Source organism: Triticum urartu, chromosome 7A, assembly GCF_056163025.1.
Source record: "Triticum urartu cultivar PI428250 chromosome 7A, HENAU_Tu73, whole genome shotgun sequence".
In the NCBI taxonomy this organism is placed as follows: Eukaryota; Viridiplantae; Streptophyta; class Magnoliopsida; order Poales; family Poaceae; genus Triticum; species Triticum urartu.
Genome location: NC_141879.1, coordinates 119,352,600 through 119,376,849, shown reverse-complemented (window position 1 = coordinate 119,376,849; position 24,250 = coordinate 119,352,600). Strand labels below are relative to the sequence as shown.

At 49.7% G+C, this 24,250-nt stretch overlaps 1 protein-coding gene across 1 annotated transcript; it reads left to right on the top strand.

The window, feature by feature from the left end:
• Positions 1 to 18,850: 18,850 nt before the first annotated feature.
• LOC125521918 (bidirectional sugar transporter SWEET15) lies at positions 18,851 to 21,394 on the top strand. Its single transcript, XM_048686977.2, has 4 exons — positions 18,851 to 19,075; positions 19,549 to 19,585; positions 20,116 to 20,488; positions 20,579 to 21,394. The coding sequence occupies exons 1-4, from the start codon at positions 19,021 to 19,023 to the stop codon at positions 21,044 to 21,046; spliced, it is 933 nt and encodes a 310-aa protein (XP_048542934.2). The 5' UTR covers positions 18,851 to 19,020; the 3' UTR covers positions 21,047 to 21,394.
• Positions 21,395 to 24,250: the final 2,856 nt, after the last annotated feature.

The window sequence follows — 24,250 nt, the reverse complement described above, 5'->3', positions numbered from 1 at the left end:
GTCTCCATCAACGTGGATGTACGATAGCACCACCTATCGGAACCACGCGAAAAATCTCCGTGTCTCCAATTGCGTTTGCACACTCCAATCCCATCCCTTTACATGCTTGCAACTTTCATGAATTACTTTCCGCTGCTCATATACTCTTGAAATGCTTGATTGATATGTATTGTGAATGTCCAAAGTTGTCCAAAACTGCACTTCAACTTAAAGAAATTAAAAACTGCAACTTTTCTTGCTAAGAGTCTATTCATCCTCCTCTAGACACCTCTTCACAATCCTACACCTGCTAAGGAAGGCGAGACGGCGGCAGCTCCCTGAAGTTGGAATAAAGGTCTCCCCGCCTAACCCCTGTTCCGATGATGCATGTAGCATCGTTGCTGGGCGTGTGTAGATGTGTCTCCGACGGATATATTTTTGGTGGATTTGCTCAAATCTCGTCATTGTCCGTCTACATTTGTGTGTCTTCAGTTTGGATCTTTCCGATCTATGTAATTCTTCATCGGCGGCGGTTGTTGTTCTGATGCGCTGGTCCTATGGGACCTTTGTACGACGGCTTCCCGACTGCCTACTACAAAAAGTTGTACTCCGTCGAAGGAGCGGCGATGTCGGCGGCACGCCTTCGGCTCGCTTCAGTGTTGTAGTCGTCTCTAGGTGGTCTATGGCTCTGAATGTAATTTTTATTATTTCTGGTGTTCGTTGTGTTGCCATTATTGAAGATGAATACATTAAAAGTTTTCCTAAAAAGACAAAGTAGTGTCAAGTGATATATAAAATTGTACCGGCCGTTGAATTTTTTTTTCTTATGTTGCTTTGGGCAAATATTGTTTTTCTTACAATTGTATTGCTAAGGGCGTCTCCAACGCCGACGCTTTAAACTGCTCGCATATGTCCGGATCATGTTGTCCGCAAAAGCCATCTAACGCGGTCGTGTATCGGTTCACGACGCGGTCCAGACATAATTTCTTCCGTAAATTGGAGACAAACGTAGGGGTCTTTGCGGGTGTCCGGACTTCTCACCACCCTGCCTACCCAAACCCCTTCATCCTCGCCCGCGCGCGTTCCTGCTTGGCGCAGGCTGTCCGCATTCATGAGCGTGGCGCTCCACGTTGAAGATGGCTCAGGGCGGACGCGGCCTCTCACTGCCTCCCGCATTGAAGTGGCACGCCCGCCTAGGGCGCCGCCCTTGACGCGTCACCGGCGTCCCCGCGTGTTCAATGACAGAGCTGCGTTACTAGGCAGAACGGAACGGATATTGACCACATCCATTGAATGCCTCGTCCATCCGTATGTCGTCATTAAGCAGGCTCGCCGGCTGAGAGGCCCACACTAGCGTCGTGCATTGACTCACCTAGACGCCTGGCCTCACAGGAATCCTCTACTTAAAGGCGGTCACACCCGTCTATCTTCATGCCACAACACAACCCGCTCCTCATCATCCTCCCTTGCACTACATCCGTCGTGACGGCAGGCGGCAAAACTCTGTGGGAGAGTCTTTCCACGGAGATGAAGCACGAGGTGGCCGCCCTTGCCGCCGTCTGGTAGAGCCGTCGTGCCAGGCGGATCGAGGCCGGCTTGCCGGCTATCTCGCCTGAGGTCTCCGACGACGAGGACGACCCCACGATGGAGACGGGCTCCGACAACACCGGCCTCGCTCCCGCGCCTGTGCACGCCGGAGTCACTATGGAGCAGGCACATGCGCACTACAACATCACCATGGCGAAGGTGCAGCATGCGCCGGCGCCCTTGTCGGCGTTCCAGGAGGCGCCAGGAGGAACCAGGGTACAACCTGTTCCTCCTGGAGGGCCAGATCTACGGCGAGCAAGGAGGCCGTGGCGGCCATGGCTGCGGCGAACCACAACTTCGTCGCGGAGCAGCATGCCATCTACGATGCCGTCCGCGAAAAAGCACCCGCTCGCCAGGAAGCACTCGCCCGTCGAGCCGCAGCTCCAAGCGATCGTGGATGAGAACAACACCAGCTGCGCCTCCTACGCACCGCCACCAAACTATCCGGCGGCCTGGGACGACAACAGTGTGGGCGACACTATTTCCATCATGGACCTCACGTCCACTAGCGACGGACAAGGCGCGGACTCCTCCAAGGATGAATAGGGTACGGGAAGCGGCATGGCCTTGTATCCCATGTCAGCCAATCCGTCTCCCGTGTTCTATTCTTCCTCGCCGGAGAATGCAACCTCACTTCATCGGTCTTATCGCCGGTGCTTATGAAGACGGCGAATGGAGGACGGCACGGGCTTGGACGCCAGGGGCCGCCGCCGTAGGATAGGTTTAGCACCGGGGTGGTATTTTTTTTTGTTCTAAATGTTTGAAATCTAATGAAAATCCGTCATTTTTGCATGAATGTCGTCCGGTTTGTATGAAATCGGCCCATGTTTGCATGAATTTCATCCGATTTGTTAAAAAAGTGTTTGCAATATACATGAACATCGTTGGATAGCGGTCTCCCGTATGCGTGTCCACGGAAGATGCGGGAGGAAATTTACGGGTTGCCGTTGGAGATGCCGTAAACGAATAACTCATTCTATACCCCAGTGGAAAATGCATTCGACATTACAAACTCACCATTACAATATCACCGGCTCCGCAAGTATAGGTGTGATAACCTGGTTGGTGTACTTAATTTACGTGCAGTTTTTTTCTGACGTAAACAGTTCACCAAGAGAATGATTTCGTACCAAAATGTCGTTAGCGCGTACGGTGACGAAGCGAAAAGTTTTTCAAACGGACGAAACAACTCTTCATTGCGAGGTTAAATCAGGGCGCCACGCGTGGCGACCCGTGGATCGCTGCGGCATCAATGTGGAAAGCGTTTGGTGCTTCATAATCGACCTGCTTGATTGGCACACTACTATTACTACTACCTATCAGGGCGTGCTCTAATTTACGCAGCGCACAGTGGGCGTGCAGCTGTTGCCTACAAGGTACCACGACAGTTTTCTTTTGTCCTCGGCCCGAAAGGGGCCGATCCGATCCCCGACGCCGACTGTTCATCCATTACACATACGTTTCATCTCGTGACACATGCCTGTGTTGCAACGTGTAGCCTAGGCACTGTAATCGTTTACTCACCCAGCTCTCAGCTAGAGCGACCATGGATCGTAGACAAGACAGAGAAAAAAGGCTGACTGGCTGAATCATAGAACAGTTATTGGTTCAGAGTGCATCGAACAGGTCACATTTCTTCACACACCGATCAGATTCGGAGGGAGGCCAACATTGGCCACCTGGCCAGTAGCCACCCCCTAGCTTACACAGAACAGGGAGAGGTTCACATGGGGAGATATCTCTGTGGCGAAAAGTGGGCAGGCTTCGCGGGAAGTCAGGCCTTTGTATCCTGGCGGTGTGTGGACCGCATGCATGCCATGTCTAGCCCTGGCCGACCTTGTTCACCACTGTGAGGCTGGGCAGAGAAGCAGGAAATGGACGGCGGCAGTGGACACTGGACACGTATGGCTCTGCCATGCCCGCTGCTGGCCCCTCTCCTCTGTGCCTGCCCGCTGCAACGGAACGGACGACGGAGGAGGGCCCGCCGTCGAGGCCGGGCACGGCGCCGCGCGTCCTTCTCGTGAGTCACGTACGGGCGTCGCCACTGGCAGACTGGCGTGATGGGGGCGCGCAGCCTAACGTGGTCCGTCCCTCCCTCCCGGGTCCTCAATTTTCCTTCCAGCTTTGCCCATGCCACCCGGTGCGAATTACGTGCCACTAACCAAAGTGAAGAAATCGCTTTGTCAAAGAGAGGTGGAAAAGAACGTGGTGGCACGAAAAAACTAGAAGTAGCTGGCATGCAATGCGTGCACCGTGAAGGCGTGAACCGAAACGTGGGTTCATACGAGACCTGCAAGCATGATGAGCTGAAACGTGCCTGAATACAAGACCTGACAAATCTACTACGTTAAATCGATAATGACAGCGGTCCGATAGACAGTGGTCGCAAAGCAATCGTACACCACGCGTTCCTCCCGCTACCGGCTGATGACGATGCATGCACGAGCGGCTCGGCCATTAATTAGCGGCAGCAATAATTCTGGCGCACTGACAAGCGGATGGCGCTCCCTGGGATTGGGATCAGCGGCCATGCTCGCAGCGTTCCGATCGTAGTCGAGCCGGGCGAGGCGCCTCCGCGACCGCGAGCGTGGACACTCGCGTCACGTCCCGCCTCCGGGCCATAATTAGCCCTTCATCATTGGGGAAACGGCCGTGCCGCGCGTGACATCCTCGCCCGCACGCACCACGCACGCACGGGAAGAGAGAGCAGTTCGACCATCGCAACCTCTTCCGTTTCTAGAAAAAAGCGATGGCCACCAGCATATACGTACGCGCGCATAGCTAGCTGGCTCGCAGCACGGCCCGAACCGAAGCGCTGGCGGCGGCGGTGGGGAAGCGAGGTGGCGAACTCCCCCGGCCGGAAACGGACCCCGGGGAAGCTTTTGGTTCCTTGGACGTCCGGGCCAATGATGTGGCTTGCGGGGGCTTGATTTTACCACAAAAGCCTCCAGGCCTGCCGCGTCACGCGACGGGAGCCACGGCCGGGTTACGTTCCGGTCCCGATTTCGGCCGGAAAGGCGGCGAGAAAGCCTGCAAGCAATTTCGACGCCTCGCTCGCGTTGGCCTCCACGCCAACGATCGGAGCTAACCGCGACGCGTGCCTGGCAATTTTCGTGCCGCGGCTAATCCGGGTTCGGCGCGCGCGGTGCGGTACGGGGCGGGGCCACCCAACCCCCCGGACGGAAATGCTCGCGATCGGTGGAGTAGTACGTTTTGTACGAGCGGCGACGTACTCCGGGAGGTGCGGAGGAGGAGGCGGGCGTCCCGGCGATGTGGACGCGGAACGGGGCTCGCGCGGCCGCATGTGTCACGTGACCGCGTCGCGCGGGCTTGTTAGGCACGCACGCACGCACACGCCGGGGAGGGCAGCAGACACACGGCCGTGGCCGCGCGCGCCGCGGTTGCGCTTGCGCGGGGCTGATGCAACCAGACACATACCAGCCAGACGTACGGGCGCAACAGTTGCCGTTGCGACAACAGTATCATGGGCGTCCATCCATCCCATTGGCGGGTTTTCTTTCTAAGCAAAACGTTTTGGATATTTTAATATGAACTGCATACGGCGTCCATCCATCCCATTGGCGCTCACGGCGGGGTTTTTTTTCCCGTAATAAGACGTTTTAGATATTTCAATATGGACATGCGAACTGAAATGAGTGAGAAAGTAAAAACACATTAAAACACGTCTATATACATCTGATTCGGAACAAAAGTTTGTAAATGTTCTATTTGTGAATGGAGGAAGTGGTAGGCATGAGATATAGCCATATAGGTTAAGCTGATGATCAGAGTCCCTGCAAAAAAAAGCTGATGATCAGAGGGGCTTGTGGTGGTGGATGCACATATGTGTGACGTTCATAGTGGTTAGGGGGGCGTGCCTATGTGTAAGCGTCTATATGTTTCTGAAATAACCATGTTTGATTTATCAATTTAATAGTATGACTATCTCTCTGGAAATTCTTTGCATCTCGTTAAGAAACATGTTCTAAGATTCTGAATTACTTAATAGAAGACCTTTTTTTGTTCAACCTAGATGATCCCCGCGTGTCGTTGCGAAATGTTTTGCAATACATTTCGTTGCGATTTGATTGTATCAAACATGAATATTTAAAGTAATAATATGAGAAGTAAACTGAATATACATATGATTCATTGTGTTTGATTATTTGATAGTTGTAAAATATGTAGCATCGTAGAATGCATTCTAGTGCATGTGGAGTTGTTTTTTTCCCCTATTTGTGGTTGCATGTTGTAATGGGCCTTTTGTCATGCATGTTGATGTGGAAGGCAATGCTATTTAAAACGCACTTGGAATGCACTAATGCATTTTGCATGGTAGACGATTCTCATGCGTACATCGGACGAATGCTAGTGGATTAAGCTAGTAAATCTAACGGTTACAACAATTTTGATGATGTGGAAGCACACATGTTGAGATAATTAGATGTAGTGGGGCTCACTCTCTTAGGTATATGGGATAAGTCTTTCCATGAGATCAAATTACTTGGCTCTCCCATATCACGAGGTGGCTATGGCAAATCCGCTCCCTCTAGCTTCGTCAGTGAGACCGTGGACCCGTCTCCCCTCTACCTGCCGCTATGGTGATCAGTGGCGGGAAGGGGGAACCTAATGCCTCGGCTCTAAGTTAACATTTTTCCCTTTGTAGAGGTAGTGCTTGGATGGATGGCGATGCTTCATTTTTCGAGCTGGTGATTTGGGCTCTGATCCTCCTCGAGTTGTCCATCGGAATAGAGTCCATGGAACTCCGACATAAATTCGTGTCATCTCCATGGGTGGCAAGGTTAGGGTTTCCCATCATGCTTGCTCGATGGTGAGATTTGGTGTCAAGTACCTCAAAACGTTTCAAGGGTTCGACGGTGACGACTATGGCTCTCTCATGCTGGTCCTTAAGGGCATGTGGACGAAATCTTTTTGGATGTCATCGATAAGATCGAGTCGACTCCGTTTAGGGGAACAATGACAACATCACGCTGACAACTTATTGAGGCAGTAGTAGTGGTTGTTTCATGGCCCAAGGAGCTTGATGTGATCTTTTAGTGTAGGGCATTGATGTATTTTTCATTATGTTTAGGTGCATCGTACTACTGATGAACCTTTATAATAAACTTGTATTATTTTCAAGGGAAATGTTATTCATATAGCATTCTTCCTTGTAAAACATATACTTAGAAAACAAAGTTATCCGGGACATGAATTTTTTGAAGAATTCAAGACATGATTTTCAAGTGCTATCTTAGGGCATCTCCATCAGGGACCCGTAAATTTCCTCCTACATCCGTCCGCGGACACGGATGCGGGAGGCCGCCATCCAACGCTGCCAGCATACATTTCAAACACTTTTTCAACAAACCGGGCGAAATTCGTGCAAACACATCAAAATTTCATATAAACCGGATGGGATTCATGCAAACATGCCATATTTTCATTACACTTCAAACATTTAGAACAAAAAAGGAAACCCTACCATAAACCTATCCTACAATAGTGGCCGACCGTCATACAACTTCCTTTCGATTCCGCGTCGGCGATCACCTCCTCCATCTGCCGTCTCCATGAACATCGGTGGTAAGACCGATGAAGTGAAGGTGCGGTCTCCGGTGAGGAAGAGTAGAACACGGGAGATGGACCGACCCACATGGGACACAAGGCCCCGCCGCCTCCCGTGCCCTACTCATCCTCGGAGGGGTCCGCGACCGGTCCGTCACCGGTGGACGTGAGGTCCACGATGGAAATGGTGGCGCTAGCGCTATCGTCGAACCGGCACGCCCGATAGTTCACAGGTGGCGCGTAGGAGGCGCAACTGGCGTTGTTATCGTCCGCGATCGCCTGCAGCTGCACCTCCGCGGTGGCCACTTCCCGTCGAGCGACGGACTAAGCACGGATGGCCTCATAGACCGCACACTGCTCCATGATGAAGTTGGGGTTCACCGGGGCCATGGCCATCACGGCCTCCACGCTCGCATGCTCGCTGTCAATCTGGCCCTCCGCCAGCTCGTCCTGCTCTAGGAACTGATGGGGAACGTAGTAATTTCAAAAAAATTCCTACGCACACGCAAGATCATGGTGATGCATAGCAATGAGAGGGGAGAGTGTGATCTATGTACCCTCGTAGACCGACAGCGGAAGCGTTATGACAACGCGGTTGATGTAGTCGTACGTCTTCACGGCCCGATCGATCAAGCACCGAAACTATGGAACCTCCGAGTTTTAGCACACGTTCAGCTCGATGACGATCCCCGGACTCCGATCCAGCAAAGTGTCGGGGAAGAGTTCTGTCAGCACGACGGCGTGGTGACAATCTTGATGTTCTACCGTCGCAGGGCTTCGCCTAAGCACCGCTACAATATTATCGAGGAGAATGGTGGAAGGGGGCACCGCACACGGCTAAGAAAACGATCACGTGGATCAACTTGTGTGTCTAGGGGTGCCCCCTGCCCCCGTATATAAAGGAGCAAGGGGAGGAGGCCGGCCGGCCCTATGGCGCGCCAAGGAGGAGAAGTCCTCCTCCTAGTAGGAGTAGGACTCCCCTCTTTCCTACTCCTACTATGAGGGGGAAAGGAAGGGGGAGAGGGAGAAGGAAAGGGGGGCGCCACCCCCCTTCTCCTAGTCCAATTCGGACTAGAGGGGGAGGGGGCGCGCGGCCCACCCTGGCCGCCCCTCTCTCTCTCCACTAAGGCCCATAAGGCCCATTACTTCTCCCGGGGGGGGGGGGGGTTCCGGTAACCCTCCGGCACTCCGGTTTTCTCCGAAATCACCCGGAACACTTCCGGTGTCCGAATATAGTCGTCCAATATATCAATCTTTATGTCTCGACTATTTCGAGACTCCTCGTCATGTCCGTGATCACATCCGGGACTCCGAACTAACTTCGGTACATCAAAACTCATAAACTCATAATATAACTGTCATCGAAACCTTAAGCGTGCGGACCCTACGGGTTCGAGAACAATGTAGACATGACCGAGACATGTCTCCGGTCAATAACCAATAGCGGAACCTGGATGCTCATATTGGCTCCCACATATTCTACGAAGATCTTTATCGGTCAGACTGCATAACAACATACGTTGTTCCCTTTGTCATCGGTATGTTACTTGCCCGAGATTCGATCGTCGGTATCTTAATACCTAGTTCAATCTCGTTACCGGCAAGTCTCTTTACTCGTTCCGTAATACATCATCTCACAACTAACTCATTAGTTGCAATTCTTGCAAGGCTTATGTGATGTGCATTACCGAGAGGGCCCAGAGATACCTCTTCGACAATCGGAGTGACAAATCCTAATCTCGAAATACGCCAACTCAACATTTACCTTTGGAGACACCTGTAGAGCTCCTTTATAATCACCCAGTTACGTTGTGACGTTTGGTAGCACACAAAGTGTTCCTCCGGCAAACGGGAGTTGCATAATCTCATAGTTATATGAACATGTATAAGTCATGAAGAAAGCATTAGCAACACACTAAACGATCGAGTGCTAAGCTAATGGAATGGGTCATGTCAATCACATTATTCTCCTAATAATGTGATCCCGTTAATCAAATGACAACACATGTCTATGGTTAGGAAACATAACCATCTTTGATTAACGAGCTAGTCAAGTAGAGGCATACTAGTGACGTTTAGTTTGTCTATGTATTCACACAAGTATTATGTTTCCGGATAATACAATTCTAGCATGAATAATAAACGTTTATCATGATATAAGGAAATAAAATAATAACATTATTATTGCCTCTAGGGCATATTTCCTTCAGTCTCCCACTTGCACTAGAGTCAATAATCTAGATTACATAGTAATGATTCTAACACCCATGGAGCTTTGGTGCTGACCATGTTTTGCTCGTGGAAGAATCTTAGTCAACGGGTCTGCAACATTCAGATCCGTATGTATCTTGCAAATCTCTATGTCTCCCACCTGGACTAGATCCCGGATGGAATTGAAGCGTCTCTTTATGTGCTTGGTTCTCTTGTGAAATCTGGATTCCTTTGCCAAGGCAATTGCACCAGTATTGTCACAAAAGATTTTCATTGGACCCGATGCACTAGGTATGACACCTAGATCGGATATGAACTCCTTCATCCAGACTCCTTCGTTTGCTGCTTCCGAAGCAGCTATGTACTCCGCTTCACATGTAGATCCCGCCACAACGCTTTGTTTAGAACTGCACCAACTGACAGCTCCACCGTTTAATGTAAACACGTATCCGGTTTGCGATTTAGAATCGTCCGGATCAGTGTCAAAGCTTGCATCAACGTAACCATTTACGATGAGCTCTTTGTCACCTCCATATACGAGAAAAATATCCTTAGTCCTTTTCAGGTATTTCAGGATGTTCTTGACCGTTGTCCAGTGATCCACTCCTGGATTACTTTGGTACCTCCCTGCTAGACTTATAGCAAGACACACATCAGGTCTGGTACACAACATTGCATACATGATAGAGCCTATGGCTGAAGCATAGGGAACATCTTTCATTTTCTCTCTATCTTCTGCATTGGTCGGGCATTGAGTCTTACTCAATTTCACACCTTGTAACACAGGTAAGAATCCTTTCTTTGCTTGATCCATTTTGAACTTCTTCAAAACTTTGTCAAGGTATGTGCTTTGTGAAAGTCCAATTAAGCGTCTTAATCTATCTCTATAGATCTTAATGCCCAATATGTAAGCAGCTTCACCGAGGTCTTTCATTGAAAAACTCTTATTCAAGTATCCCTTTATGCTATCCAGAAATTCTATATCATTTCCAATTAGTAATATGTCATCTACATATAATATCAGAAATGCTAGAGAGCTTCCCACTCACCTTTTTGTAAATACAGGCTTCTCCAAAAGTCTGTACAAAACCAAATGCTTTGATCACATTATCAAAGCGTTTATTCCAACTCCGAGAGGCTTGCACCAGTCCATAAATGGATTGCTGGAGCTTGCACACTTTGTTAGCTCCTTTTGGATCGACAAAACCTTCCGGCTGCATCATATACAACTCTTCTTCCAGAAATCTATTCAGGAATGCAGTTTTGACATCCATCTGCCAAATTTCATAATCATAAAATGCGGCAATTGCTAACATGATTCGGACAGACTTAAGCATCGCTACGGGTGAGAAGGTCTCATCGTAGTCAATCCCTTGAACTTGTCGAAAATCTTTTGCGACAAGTCGAGCTTTGTAGACAGTAACATTACCGTCAGCGTCAGTCTTCTTCTTGAAGATCCATTTATTCTCAATTGCTTGCCGATCTTTGGGCAAGTCAGCCAAAGTCCATACTTTGTTCTCATACATGGATCCCATCTCAGATTTCATGGCTTCAAGCCATTTTGCGGAATCTGGGCTCACCATCGCTTCTTCATAGTTCGTAGGTTCATCATGATCTAGTAGCATGACTTCCAGAACAGGATTACCGTACCACTCTGGCGCGGATCTTACTCTGGTTGATCTACGAGGTTCGGTAGTATCTTGTTCTGAAGTTTCATGATTATTATCATTAGCTTCCTCACTAATTGGTGTAGGTGTCACAGAAACTGGTTTCTGTGATGTACTACTTTCCAATAAGGGAGCAGGTACAGTTACCTCGTCAAGTTCTACTTTCCTCCCACTCACTTCTTTCGAGAGAAACTCCTTCTCTAGAAAGTTTCCGAATTTAGCAACAAAGGTTTTTCCTTCGGATCTGTGATAGAAGGTGTATCCAATAGTTTCCTTTGGATATTCTATGAAGACACATTTCTCCGATTTGGGTTCGAGCTTATCAGGTTGAAGTTTTTTCACATAAGCATCGCAGCCCCAAACTTTCAGAAATGACAACTTTGGTTTCTTGCCAAACCACAGTTCATAAGGCGTCGTCTCAACGGATTTTGATGGTGCCCTATTTAATGTGAATGCGGCTATCTCTAGAGCATAACCCCAAAACGATAGCGGTAAATCAGTAAGAGACATCATAGATCGCACCATATCAAGTAAAGTACGATTACGACGTTCGGACACACCATTATGATGTGGTGTTCCGGGTGGCGTGAGTTGCGAAATTATTCCGTATTGTTTCAAATGTACACCAAACTCGTAACTCAAATATTCTCCTCCACGATCAGATTGTAGGAATTTTATTTTCTTGTTACGATGATTTTCAACTTCACTCTGAAATTCTTTGAACTTTTCAAATGTTTCAAACTTATGTTTCATTAAGTAGATATACCCATATCTGCTTAAGTCATCTGTGAAGGTGAGAAAATAACGATATCCGCCACGAGCCTCAACATTCATCGGACCACATACATCTGTATGTATGATTTCCAACAAATCTGTTGCTCTCTCCATAGTACCGGAGAACGGTGTTTTTGTCATCTTACACATAAGGCACGGTTCGCAAGTACCAAGTGATTCATAATCAAGTGGTTCCAAAAGTCCATCTGTATGGAGTTTCTTCATGCGCTTTATACCGATATGACCTAAACGGTAGTGCCACAAATAAGTTGCACTATCATTATCAACTCTGCATCTTTTGGCTTCAACATTATGAATATGTGTGTTACTACTATCGAGATTTAATAAGAATAGACCATTCTTCATGGGTGCATGACCATAAAAGATTTTACTCATATAAATAGAACAACCATTATTCTCTGATTTAAATGAATAACCATCTAGCATCAAACAAGATCCAGATATAATGTTCATGCTCAACGCTGGCACCAAATAACAATTATTTAGGTCTAATATTAATCCCGAAGGTAGATGTAGAGGTAGTGTGCCGACCGCGATCACATCGACTTTGGAACCATTTCCCACGCGCATCGTCACCTCGTCCTTAGCCAATCTTCGCTTAATCCGTAGTCCCTGTTTCGAGTTGCAAATGTTAGCAACAAAACCAGTATCAAATACCCAGGTGCTACTGCGAGCATTAGTAAGGTACACATCAATAACATGTATATCGCATATACCTTTGTTCACCTTGCCATCCTTCTTATCCGCCAAATACTTGGGGCAGTTCCGCTTCCAGTGACCAGTCTGCTTGCAGTAGAAGCACTCAGTTTCAGGCTTAGGTCCAGATTTGGGTTTCTTCTATTGAGCAACAACTTGCTTGCTGTTCTTTTTGAAGTTCCCCTTCTTCTTCCCTTTGCCCTTTTTCTTAAAACTAGTGGTCTTGTTGACCATCAACACTTGATGCTCCTTTTTGATTTCTACCTCCGCAGCTTTCAGCATTGCGAAGAGCTCGGGAATAGTCTTATTCATCCCTTGCATATTATAGTTCATCACGAAGCTCTTGTAGCTAGGTGGCAGTGATTGGAGAATTCTGTCAATGACGCAATCATCTGGAAGATTAACTCCCAATTGAATCAAGTGATTATTATACCCAGACATTTTGAGTATATGCTCACTGACAGAACTGTTCTCCTCCATCTTGCAGCTATAGAACTTATTGGAGACTTCATATCTCTCAATCCGGGCATTTGCTTGAAATATTAACTTCAACTCCGGGAACATCTCATATGCTCCATGACGTTCAAAACGTCGTTGAAGTCCCGATTCTAAGCCGTAAAGCATGACACACTGAACTATCGAGTAGTCACCAGCTTTGCTCTGCCAGACGTTCATAACATCTGGTGTTGCTCCAGCAGCAGGCCTGGCACCCAGCGGTGCTTCCAGGACGTAATTCTTCTGTGCAGCAATGAGGATAATCCTCAAGTTACGAACCCAGTCCGTGTAATTGCTACCATCATCTTTCAACTTTGCTTTCTCAAGGAACGCATTAAAATTCAACGGAACAACAACACGGGCCATCTATCTACAATCAAACATAAACAAGCAAGATACTATCAGGTACTAAGTTCATGATAAATTTAAGTTCAATTAATCATATTACTAAAGAACTCCCACTTAGATAGACATCCCTCTAATCCTCTAAGTGATCACGTGATCCAAATCAACTAAACCATGTCCGATCATCACGTGAGATGGAGTAGTTTCATTGGTGAACATCAGAATGTTGATCATATCTACTATATGATTCACGCTCGACCTTTCGGTCTCCGTGTTCCGAGGCCATATCTGTATATGCTTGGCTCGTCAAGTATAACCTGAGTATTCCGTGTGTGCAACTGTTTTGCACCCATTGTATTTGAACGTAGAGCCTATCACACCCGATCATCACGTGGTGTCTCAGCACGAAGAACTTTCACAACGGTGCATACTCAGGGAGAACACTTCTTGATAATTAGTGAGAGATCATCTTAAAATGCTACCGTCAATCAAAGCAAGATAAGATGCATAAAAGATAAACACCACATGCAATCAATATAAGTGATATGATATGGCCATCATCATCTTGTGCTTGTGATCTCCATCTTTGAAGCACCGTCATGATCACCATCGTCACCGGCGCGACACCTTGATCACCATCGTAGCATCGTTGTCGTTTCGCCAATCTTATGCTTCCACGACTATCGCTACCGTTTAGTGATAAAGTAAAGCATTACAGCGCAGTTGCATTGCATACAATAAAGCGACAACCATATGGCTCCTGCCAGTTGCCGATAACTCGGTTACAAAACATGATAATCTCATACAATAAAATTTAGCATCATGTCTTGACCATATCACATCACAACATGCCCTCCAAAAACAAGTTAGACGTCCTCTACTTTGTTGTTGCAAGTTTTATGTGGCTGCTACGGGCTTAAGCAAGAACCAATCTTACCTACGCACCAAAACCACAATGATAGTTTGTCAAGTTGGTGTTGTTTTAACCTTCGCAAGGACCGGGCGTAGCCACACTCGGTTCAACTAAAGTTGGAGAAACTGACACCCGCTAGCCACCTTTGTGCAAAGCACGTCGGGAGAACCGGTTTCGTGTAAGCGTATGCGTAATGTCGGTCCGGGCCGCTTCGTCCAACAATACCGCCGAACCAAAGTATGACATGCTGGTAAGCAGTATGACTTATATCGCCCACAACTCACTTGTGTTCTACTCGTGCATATAACATCAACACATACAACCTAGGCTCGGATGCCACTGATGGGGAACATTGTAATTTCAAAAAAATTCCTACGCACACGCAAGATCATGGTGATGCATAGCAACGAGAGGGGAGAGTGTGATCTACGTATCCTCGTAGACCGACAGCGGAAGCGTTATGACAACGCGGTTGATGTAGTCGTACGTCTTCACGGCCTGATCGATCAAGCACCGAAACTACGACACCTCCGAGTTTTAGCACACGTTCAGCTCGATGACGATCCCCAGACTCCGATCCAGCAAAGTGTCGGGGAAGAGTTCCGTCAGCACGACGGCGTGGTGACAATCTTGATGTTCTACCGTCATAGGGCTTCGCCTAAGCACCGCTACAATATTATCGAGGAGAATGGTGGAAGGGGGCACCACACACGGCTAAGAAAATGATCACGTGGATCAACTTGTGTGTCTAGGGGTGCCCCTTGCCCCCGTATATAAAGGAGCAAGGGGAGGAGGCCGGCCGGCCCTATGGCGCTCCAAGGAGGAGAAGTCCTCCTCCTAGTAGGAGTAGGACTCCCCTCTTTCCTACTCCTACTAGGAGGGGGAAAGGAAGGGGGAGAGGGAGAAGGAAAGGGGGCGCCGCCCCCCCTCTCCTAGTCCAATTCGGACTAGAGGGGGAGGGGGTGCGCGGCCCACCCTGGCCGCCCCTCTCTCTCTCTCCACTAAGGCCCATTACTTCTCCCGGGGGGGGGGGGGGTTCCGGTAACCCTCCGGCACTCCGGTTTTCTCCGAAATCATCCGGAACACTTCCGGTGTCCGAATATAGTCGTCCAATATATCAATCTTTATGTCTCGACTATTTCGAGACTCCTCGTCATGTTCGTGATCACATCCAGGACTCCGAACTAACTTCGGTACATCAAAACTCATAAACTCATAATATAACTGTCATCGAAACCTTAAGCGTGCGGACCCTACGGGTTCGAGAACAATGTAGACATGACCGAGACATGTCTCCGGTCAATAACCAATAGCGGAACCTGGATGCTCATATTGGCTCCCACATATTCTACGAAGATCTTTATCGGTCAGACTGCATAACAACATACGTTGTTCCCTTTGTCATCGGTATGTTACTTGCCCGAGATTCGATCGTCGGTATCTTAATACCTAGTTCAATCTCGTTACCGGCAAGTCTCTTTACTCGTTCCGTAATACATCATCTCACAACTAACTCATTAGTTGCAATGCTTGCAAGGCTTATGTGATGTGCATTACCGAGAGGGCCCAGAGATACCTCTCCGACAATCGGAGTGACAAATCCTAATCTCGAAATACGCCAACTCAACATTTACCTTTGGAGACACCTGTAGAGCTCCTTTATAATCACCCATTTACGTTGTGATGTTTGGTAGCACACAAAGTGTTCCTCCAGCAAACGGGAGTTGCATAATCTCATAGTTATAGGAACATGTATAAGTCATGAAGAAAGCATTAGCAACACACTAAACGATCGAGTGCTAAGCTAATGGAATGGGTCATGTCAATCACATTATTCTCCTAATAATGTGATCCCGTTAATCAAATGACAACACATGTCTATGGTTAGGAAACATAACCATCTTTGATTAACGAGCTAGTCAAGTAGAGGCATACTAGTGACGTTTAGTTTGTCTATGTATTCACACAAGTATTATGTTTTCGGATAATACAATTCTAGCATGAATAATAAACATTTACCATGATATAAGGAAATAAAATAATAACATTGTTATTGCCTCTAGGGCATATTTCCTTCAGGAACGGCAACAAAGGCGCCGGCGCAGGCAGCTCCTCCGCCACGACGGCGTCGTAGTGCGCCTGCGCCTACTTCAGGGTGAAGCCGGTATGCACATGTGCGGGATTCCGGTGCGTTGTCCTCGTAGCCCGTCTCCATCGTAGGCCGCCCTCATCGTCGGAGACCTCTGGCGAGTTGGCCGGCATGCTGGCCTCGATCTTCCTGGCACGATGGCTCTGCCAGGCGGCCGCAAAGGGCGGCCAGCTCATGCTTCGTCCCCGTCAAGAGGCTCTCCCACAGAGCGTTGCCACGACAGTCATGGCGGATGCGGTGGAAGGGAGGAGGACGTGGAGCGGCTCGTGTTGTGGCGTGGAGTAGGCGGCCTGTGGCCACCATTAAATAGCGGATTCCGGTGAGGCTAGGCATGTGGGAGCGTCAATGCACGGTGCCGGAGTGGGTTTCTCGGTCGACGAGCTTGCTTAATGGCGGCATATGGACGGATGGGGCATTGAACGGGTGTGGTAGATATTTGTCCCATCTCATCCAGTAACGCGTATCCGACATTGAACAGGAGCAGACACCGGGGGCGTGTCGTGGGCGGCGCCCTCGGTCGACGCGCCGCTTCAATGCTGGCGCCAGTGAGAGGCCGCGTCTGCTCTGTAGCCGGCTTCAATGTGGAGCGGCCTCTCTACAACGATATAATGTGGGCAGCTGACACCGGGCGGGAACGCGCGCAGAAGAGGGAGGACGGTTGTGGGTTGGCGAGGGTGGTCAGAAGCGGTCGTGGGTGTTGTTCGGACACCCGCAAAGCCCCCCACATTTGTCTCCGGTTTGCCGGATAAAGTGCGTCCGAACCATCTTGCTGATCGATGCAGGACCGCGTTGGATAGAACAACACGTTCAGACCGCGAGGTCTAGACGTATGCGGGCAGTTTGAAAGTCGCCGTTGGAGATGTCGTTACACATCGACGACTTTTAGTTGTGTCACTGTAGAATACAAGTAGGCTTTTGGCAATTTCAATTATGAAAGCTCATTTCTGAATCACAATGTAGAAGAAAAAAATCACGGGAAAATCACAATCTAGAATTGACACATACTAACAAGAATAGACCCACAAACCTAATTGAATATACGGACGCCAATTGAAATCTACCCGTGTTTGTAAGATTGAGTATGATGATTTGACCCCTGGTGGGTGTGCCCATGCTTCATGTCCCCGTCTCCACCTTCCCATCGAGAAGTCATTCTAGATCTAGAGTCTCTCAACATTCGTTAGAATGATTGCCAAAGTTACATTTGGTAAACAATTTAGTCGTTTCAGTATACCAGTCTCAACGGGGTTATTCGTTTCGAATCGGAATGGAACTCTGAAGCGGCTTGCACCCGACGTTTCCCGCAACGATAAAGAAAGAAAACTTGAATCCAAGCAGTACGTACGTGGCACCAGAACTGCCATCAAATATTTGGTGTTGAATTCCGTCGAAAGACGATCGATCTGGTCCAGCACAGGAGACACGAATTGACCTCGCCGTACGTCCGCCCAATGATTGCTGGCCGAGCAGAGAAAGAGAGCCCGATCGGGAGATGGACGAGTGGGAACAGAAGAAAGGCGTGACACAATTCGTTGGCTGGTTCACTTACGCATAATCCTCCTCCTAATCACTTTCCTGGTCATAATTAGCACTGGTATTAGGGAAGGATCGGGCCCCTGTTACCCGGGAGCCCGGTGCGGTACGCAGCCGCACTCTGGTAGCCACCCAGCCCGCCAGCTACCTTCCCCATCGCTCGCCATCACGCCTTACCTGTTGCGCTCCCGAACCAGGACACGTTCTTTGCGCTCGATCGCACGCGCCGCTCAACTGGCCGCCACGCCGAACGCGTTCCCTCCCGCCGCAGGAGATCGATCGGCCGATGCGAGGCTCCGGCTGCGCTGTAGAGCATGATGATGGGCCGGCCGTTACAAAGGGGAGGAAAAGGCGACGACGACGACAAGTAGCGTAGCCGCCTACCGTACGTGAGCGCGGCGAGCTGGGCTCTGCCCGTCGGACAGCTGGGGCGGTGGCGGCCGCGCGTCCCCTTCCGTCTCCCCCTCGGATGTTACCACCACCAGCAGACGGCCAGGAAACGCTCGCGAGCCGTGCGCCGGAAGTCAGCCAGCCAGCCGGGCGGGTCAGTAGTGCGTCCCAGGTTTGGTGTTCGGCATGTCACGGGGCGTTGCCATTAATTGACTGAGGCCAGCTCGCTTCCTTGGCGTGCGAGAAACCGAGAGTGTGTATGGACCGGCTCGACCGCACCGCTGCAGGCCAGCTGCAGCGTACGTACGTGCGCGCGCCGGGCCGCTCGGTCGCTACACGTAGCCGCGCCGCGGGGCAGGCGCATTAGGGTGCAATCATGGACCGGTCGACCCGGCGAGGCGGGCCACGCAACCGACCCCGTCCGTGTGTCCGCCGCTACCTTGTTGCTCTCGCGCTCTCTCCCTCCCCCTCCCCCTCCCCCCCTCCCGCCCCCGCCGCGCCTCGCCTGCCTATATATAGAGGCTCTCCAGGAGCAAGTGTTCTCCAAGAGCCCAACGCAGCCGAGCTACCGCAGCTCCCTCGCTCTCCTCGACCTATCTATCTACCCGCTGCATCCCACCGAGCAAAGAGGAGAAGGGTAGCAAATCTATTACCGGTCGGTTTGTGTGCTCGAGGAGGAAGAAGCTGGTAGCATGGCTTTCCTCAACATGGAGCAGCACACCTGGGCCTTCACCTTCGGTATCCTAGGTACTATTACATGCGTCCATCCATGGATCCGTCCTGCATTCTGTGTGCAAGTGCTTCTGTTTCTTCTGCCCTTTCGGAAAGGATCATCGATGATCCCGGCTTGCTTGCACGAGTTGGATGGATCCATGGTGCTTGCCTTGCTCAACACCCCCTTTGGCCTGCTTGTGTGCCTTGCTCAATCTCTTTCGTTGAGCTGAGCTACCGTTTCTGTTCCGAATAAATGGACCTGCCAAACCAAGCTTTTAGCCTCTAATCAAGTGGTTACACCCCAGCAAAGAAACGGGGGCCAACATGCTTGTTGTGTGTACGTTCACGGAGACAAACAAACGTACACACAACTGATTTTCTTTCCTTGTTTCCTTTTTTTTACCAGACAGCATCCACCCTAGTTTTCTTGCTTTATTTATTCTCTTTTTTTTTGCGTTGGTTGACACATAACTGACCAGCTATCATCTCCGTTCTTGGTTTTGCAGGCAACATCATCTCACTTATGGTCTTCCTTTCACCGCTGTAAGCACCCTCAACTTTACTGTACTCTCCCGTTCAGTCTTCAGAAAAATATACTGTAACCCTGCATACATCTATGTACATCCATGCATGTCCCTTGTCATGTGTGTGTCTTTGTATATATTCAGACTAAAAAATATATTTAATAACTAGGAAAAGAGGACCACGGTACGTCGTACAACACACATGACACATGTCCACGAATACATGACTGATGGAAACGGTCACTATCATCTACACTGTTCTAGAATTTTCGCTTATATACCTGGAGACAACATAACGCTGAATATTGCTACATTAATTACTAGTGTATATTACCAGTAGGGTAAAAAGTGATGAATGTCACTGTTAGGTAGGTGCGGTGCAGTGCAGTGTACTACACATATATATATCTCGGTTGTTAGTTAGTTTAGCTCCTCTGGTTACGCCAATGATTACTTACTTAATCTAGGTAGGCCCAAGTAAAAAAAGAACAATTCATATATGCTGGTGGATGCATGGTCATTATTAACTCTGACGAATCTCTGATGCAGCCCGACGTTCTACCGTGTGTACCGCAAGAAGTCGACGGAGGGGTTCCAGTCGACGCCCTACCTGGTGACGCTCTTCAGCTGCCTGCTGTGGATGTACTACGCCTTCCTCAAGTCCGGTTCCGAGCTCCTCCTCACCATCAACGCCGTCGGCTGCGTCATCGAGAGCCTCTACATCGCCATGTACCTCGTCTACGCCCCCAAGAGCGCCAGGCTCCTCACCGCCAAGCTCTTCATTGGCCTCGACGTCGGCCTCTTCGGCCTCATCGCCCTCGTCACCATGCTCGCGTCGCACGGCCCCCTCCGCGTCCAGGTCGTCGGCTGGATCTGCGTCGCCGTCGCGCTCGGCGTCTTCGCCGCTCCCTTGAGCATCATCGTAAGGACCCATTTTATCTTACGGCTAGATCTCTTTTAAGGTTTGTGGATTGAAGGGGTTAATTGATCTTGATTGTTTTCTTGCGTGCAGAGGCTTGTGATCCGTACCAAGAGCGTGGAGTTCATGCCCTTCTCGCTGTCCTTCTTCCTGGTCCTCAGCGCCGTCATCTGGTTCGCGTACGGCGCGCTCAAGAAGGACATCTTCGTGGCGATGCCCAACGTGCTGGGCTTCTTGTTCGGCGTGGCGCAGATGGCGCTCTACATGGCGTACCGCAACAAGAAGCCCGCCACCGTGGTGCTGGTGCACGAGGAGATGAAGCTGCCGGAGCACGTCAAGGAGGTGGCCGGCGGCGCCAAGCCGCAGGGCGGCGCGCCCACCGAGGGGAGGATCAGCTGCGGCGCCGAGGTGCACCCCATTGACGTTCTCCCGGACGTGGCCGACGTCGAGCAAGCCGCCGCAGCGGTCGACGAAGACGTGATCCGCGACGACCAGAACATGCTCAGGCCGGAGCAGCCGGCGGTCATCAAGCCTGACGTCGCCATTGTCGTCCAGGCCTAGATTAGGTTTATCAATCAGCCCCGTTATTAATTCAAGTAAGCCGGCGATAAGTGGGTACGCACAGCACACATGCGGGCCTTCCGGCGTGGCCGCGTACGTGGCTGGCCAGAAGCTGGAGCACTGTGTGGCTGCATCGGGTCCGCGCATGGCATGGCTGGCTGTGCATGCAGAGATCCAGCTTAGCTAGCCCGACCGACTGCATGCCATGTATGAAGGGAGACCAGGAGTGAGAGCGAGTGTGAGTGAGTGAGTGAGTGAGTGAGAGAGAGATGCATGCTACAGCAGCTTTGTACTGTATTATCAAACATTTTATCAGCCTGTCACATGCATTGGTTTCTTTTTAGTTTACTTTGTGTCATTGTCGATCCATGCATGCAGTCGCATAAATAAATTTGGGGCCCATATATATTATTATCTGGAGCAGAAACTCTAGCTAGCTTTGAAACAGTTCATGAGTGTGGTGTAAAGAAACCTTGGAAAGAAAGAGAGATGTCATAGTTAGGAGGAAGATATGGAGGTGAAAAATGCGTGAGTCATGGCCTCGATCGTCAGCCTTGCGTTCCTCTAACCGCACAGGTAGCGTGCATGGTCAGGAACTATTAGAATGAAGGAAGCACAAGGGGCTAGCTGTGCGTGAGGATTCAACTATCTTCCAGGGTTTAATGATATCTTTGGCTCTTTGCCCCGAAAGAAGAAGCTGTAGCTAGCGGCTATGGTACGCGATCGACGACCTATGCGGAGTTACAGTACATGACAATGGCGATTCATCACATAATTCACCTTTTAGCCTTTTAGGTTCAGTCACTGTAAACCTAAAAGGTGTTTCTATTCCGGTATAACCTCAGCCGACACAGGTAGTCTGTCAAGACACTATTATTCTCGGTAATCGTGGTGTTAAGATTAGACGGTTCTTACTACGCTAAGAAAAACACCTTGAATTCTAGGTTGGTCATCAGTGTCTGACGAGAGATAACCTGCTTTTTATAATATATATTCTTACAAATTACATCTGACTTTTTTTTTGCCAGAAAAAATACATCCAGATTCATATTAAGAATTAATTAGGACATCAAGCATGCATACAATTAAACTAACCCTCCGGCAAGGATGATCTCGAAATAGGCTTTCGCCCCCCTTTATAAATAAAGATACAAACAACCGAACGATACACGATGGTGAGGAAACCTTCATACAAGCAGGTAGGAATGAAACAAAAAAGGCCCAGGGCGAGTGCCACAAGTGCCACTAAACCCAACGCCAAGCATGAATAACAGGAGAGGCCACCCCTAACACACTACAACCAAGACAACTGAAGAGAATTGGAGCCGCGCCGCCAAGAGAAACCACCGTGCCACGGGGATCCGAACACACCGAGCCATCTCTGGAGAGGGCGGACTCATCGTCGAGACGCCCCCCTCGCTCCGGGTCGTGGAACGCCGCTCCTGCCAAGAGACGGCAAGGACCAAGAACAGAGGCCACGAGGACACATCTAAATGATAGGCGGTCATCGACACCACCCCTCGCCAGAGGCAAAGATGCACTATGCCAGTCGGAAGGCAAACCCGACGCCATAAGCCATTTGCAACCGAGAAGAACCGAGGGTCCACCAACGACGCCCTCAAGAGGGGGATGACACCGAGCGCCACCGACGTCAAGTCCAAGAGATGGACTAGGATTTTCACCCCGGACCCCTGGCACCTTGAGGGGACCCTTAACAACGCCCCCAAAAGGGAAGCGACACTCGTAGGTGCTGGCGTTGCCGGCGCTGGAGCGCAGAGCTTTCGCTCCGACCCACACAAGTGCCACCAGCGGACTCACGGTTGCCAACCCACCCCGAGAAGGGAAGTCATTGTTGGAAATATGCCCTAGAGGCAATAATAAATTAGTTATTATTATATTTCCTTTTTCATGATAATCGTTTATTATCCATGCTAGAATTGTATTGATAGGAAACTCAGATACATGTGTGGATACATAGACAACACCATGTCCCTAGTAAGCCTCTAGTTGACTAGCTCGTTGATCAATAGATGGTTACGGTTTCCTGACCATGGACATTGGATGTCGTTGATAACGGGATCACATCATTAGGAGAATGATGTGATGGACAAGACCCAATCCTAAGCCTAGCACAAGATCGTGTAGTTCGTATGCTAAAACTTTTCTAATGTCAAGTATCATTTCCTTAGACCATGAGATTGTGCAACTCCCGGATACCGTAGGAATGCTTTGGGTGTACCAAACGTCACAACGTAACTGGGTGGCTATAAAGGTGCACTACGGGTATCTCCGAAAGTGTCTGTTGGGTTGGCACGAATCGAGACTGGGATTTGTCACTCCGTGTAACGGAGAGGTATCTCTGGGCCCACTCGCTAGGACATCATCATAATGTGCACAATGTGACCAAGGAGTTGATCACGGGATGATATGTTACGGAACGAGTAAAGAGACTTGCCGGTAACGAGATTGAACAAGGTATCGGGATACCGATGATCGAATCTCGGGCAAGTATCATACCAGTAGACAAAGGGAATTGTATACGGGATTGATTGAATCCTTGACATCGTGGTTCATCCGATGAGATCATCGTGGAACATGTGGGAGCCAACATGGGTATCCAGATCCCGTTGTTGGTTATTGACCAAAGAGATGTCTCGGTCATGTCTGCATGATTCCCGAACCCGTAGGGTTTACACACTTAAGGTTCAATGACGCTAGGGTTATAGGGAAAGTATGTATGCGGTTACTGAATGTTGTTTAGAGTCCCGGATGAGATCCCGGACGTCATGAGGAGTTCCGGAATGGTCCGGAGGTAAAGATTGATATATAGGAAGTGTGGATCTGGCCACCGGAAGTGTTCCGGGCATCACCGGTAATGTACCGGGAGCACTGGAAGGGTTCCAGGGTCCACCGGGAGGTGCCACCAGCCCCGGAGGCTTTCGTGGGCCAAGAGTGGGAAGGGACCAGCCCCTAGGTGGGCTGGGGCGCCTCCCACCAAGGCCCAAGGCGCCCTCAAGAGGAGAGGGGGCAAACCCTAGGGGCAGATGGGCCCTAAGGCCCACCATAGGTGCGCCCCCCTCTCTCTCTCCCCCTTGGCCGCCACCCAGATGGGATCTGGGGGCTGCCACCACCCCTAGGGAGGGAACCCTCGGTGGGGGCGCAGCCCCTCCCCCCCCTATATATAGTGGAGGTTTTGGGCTGCCC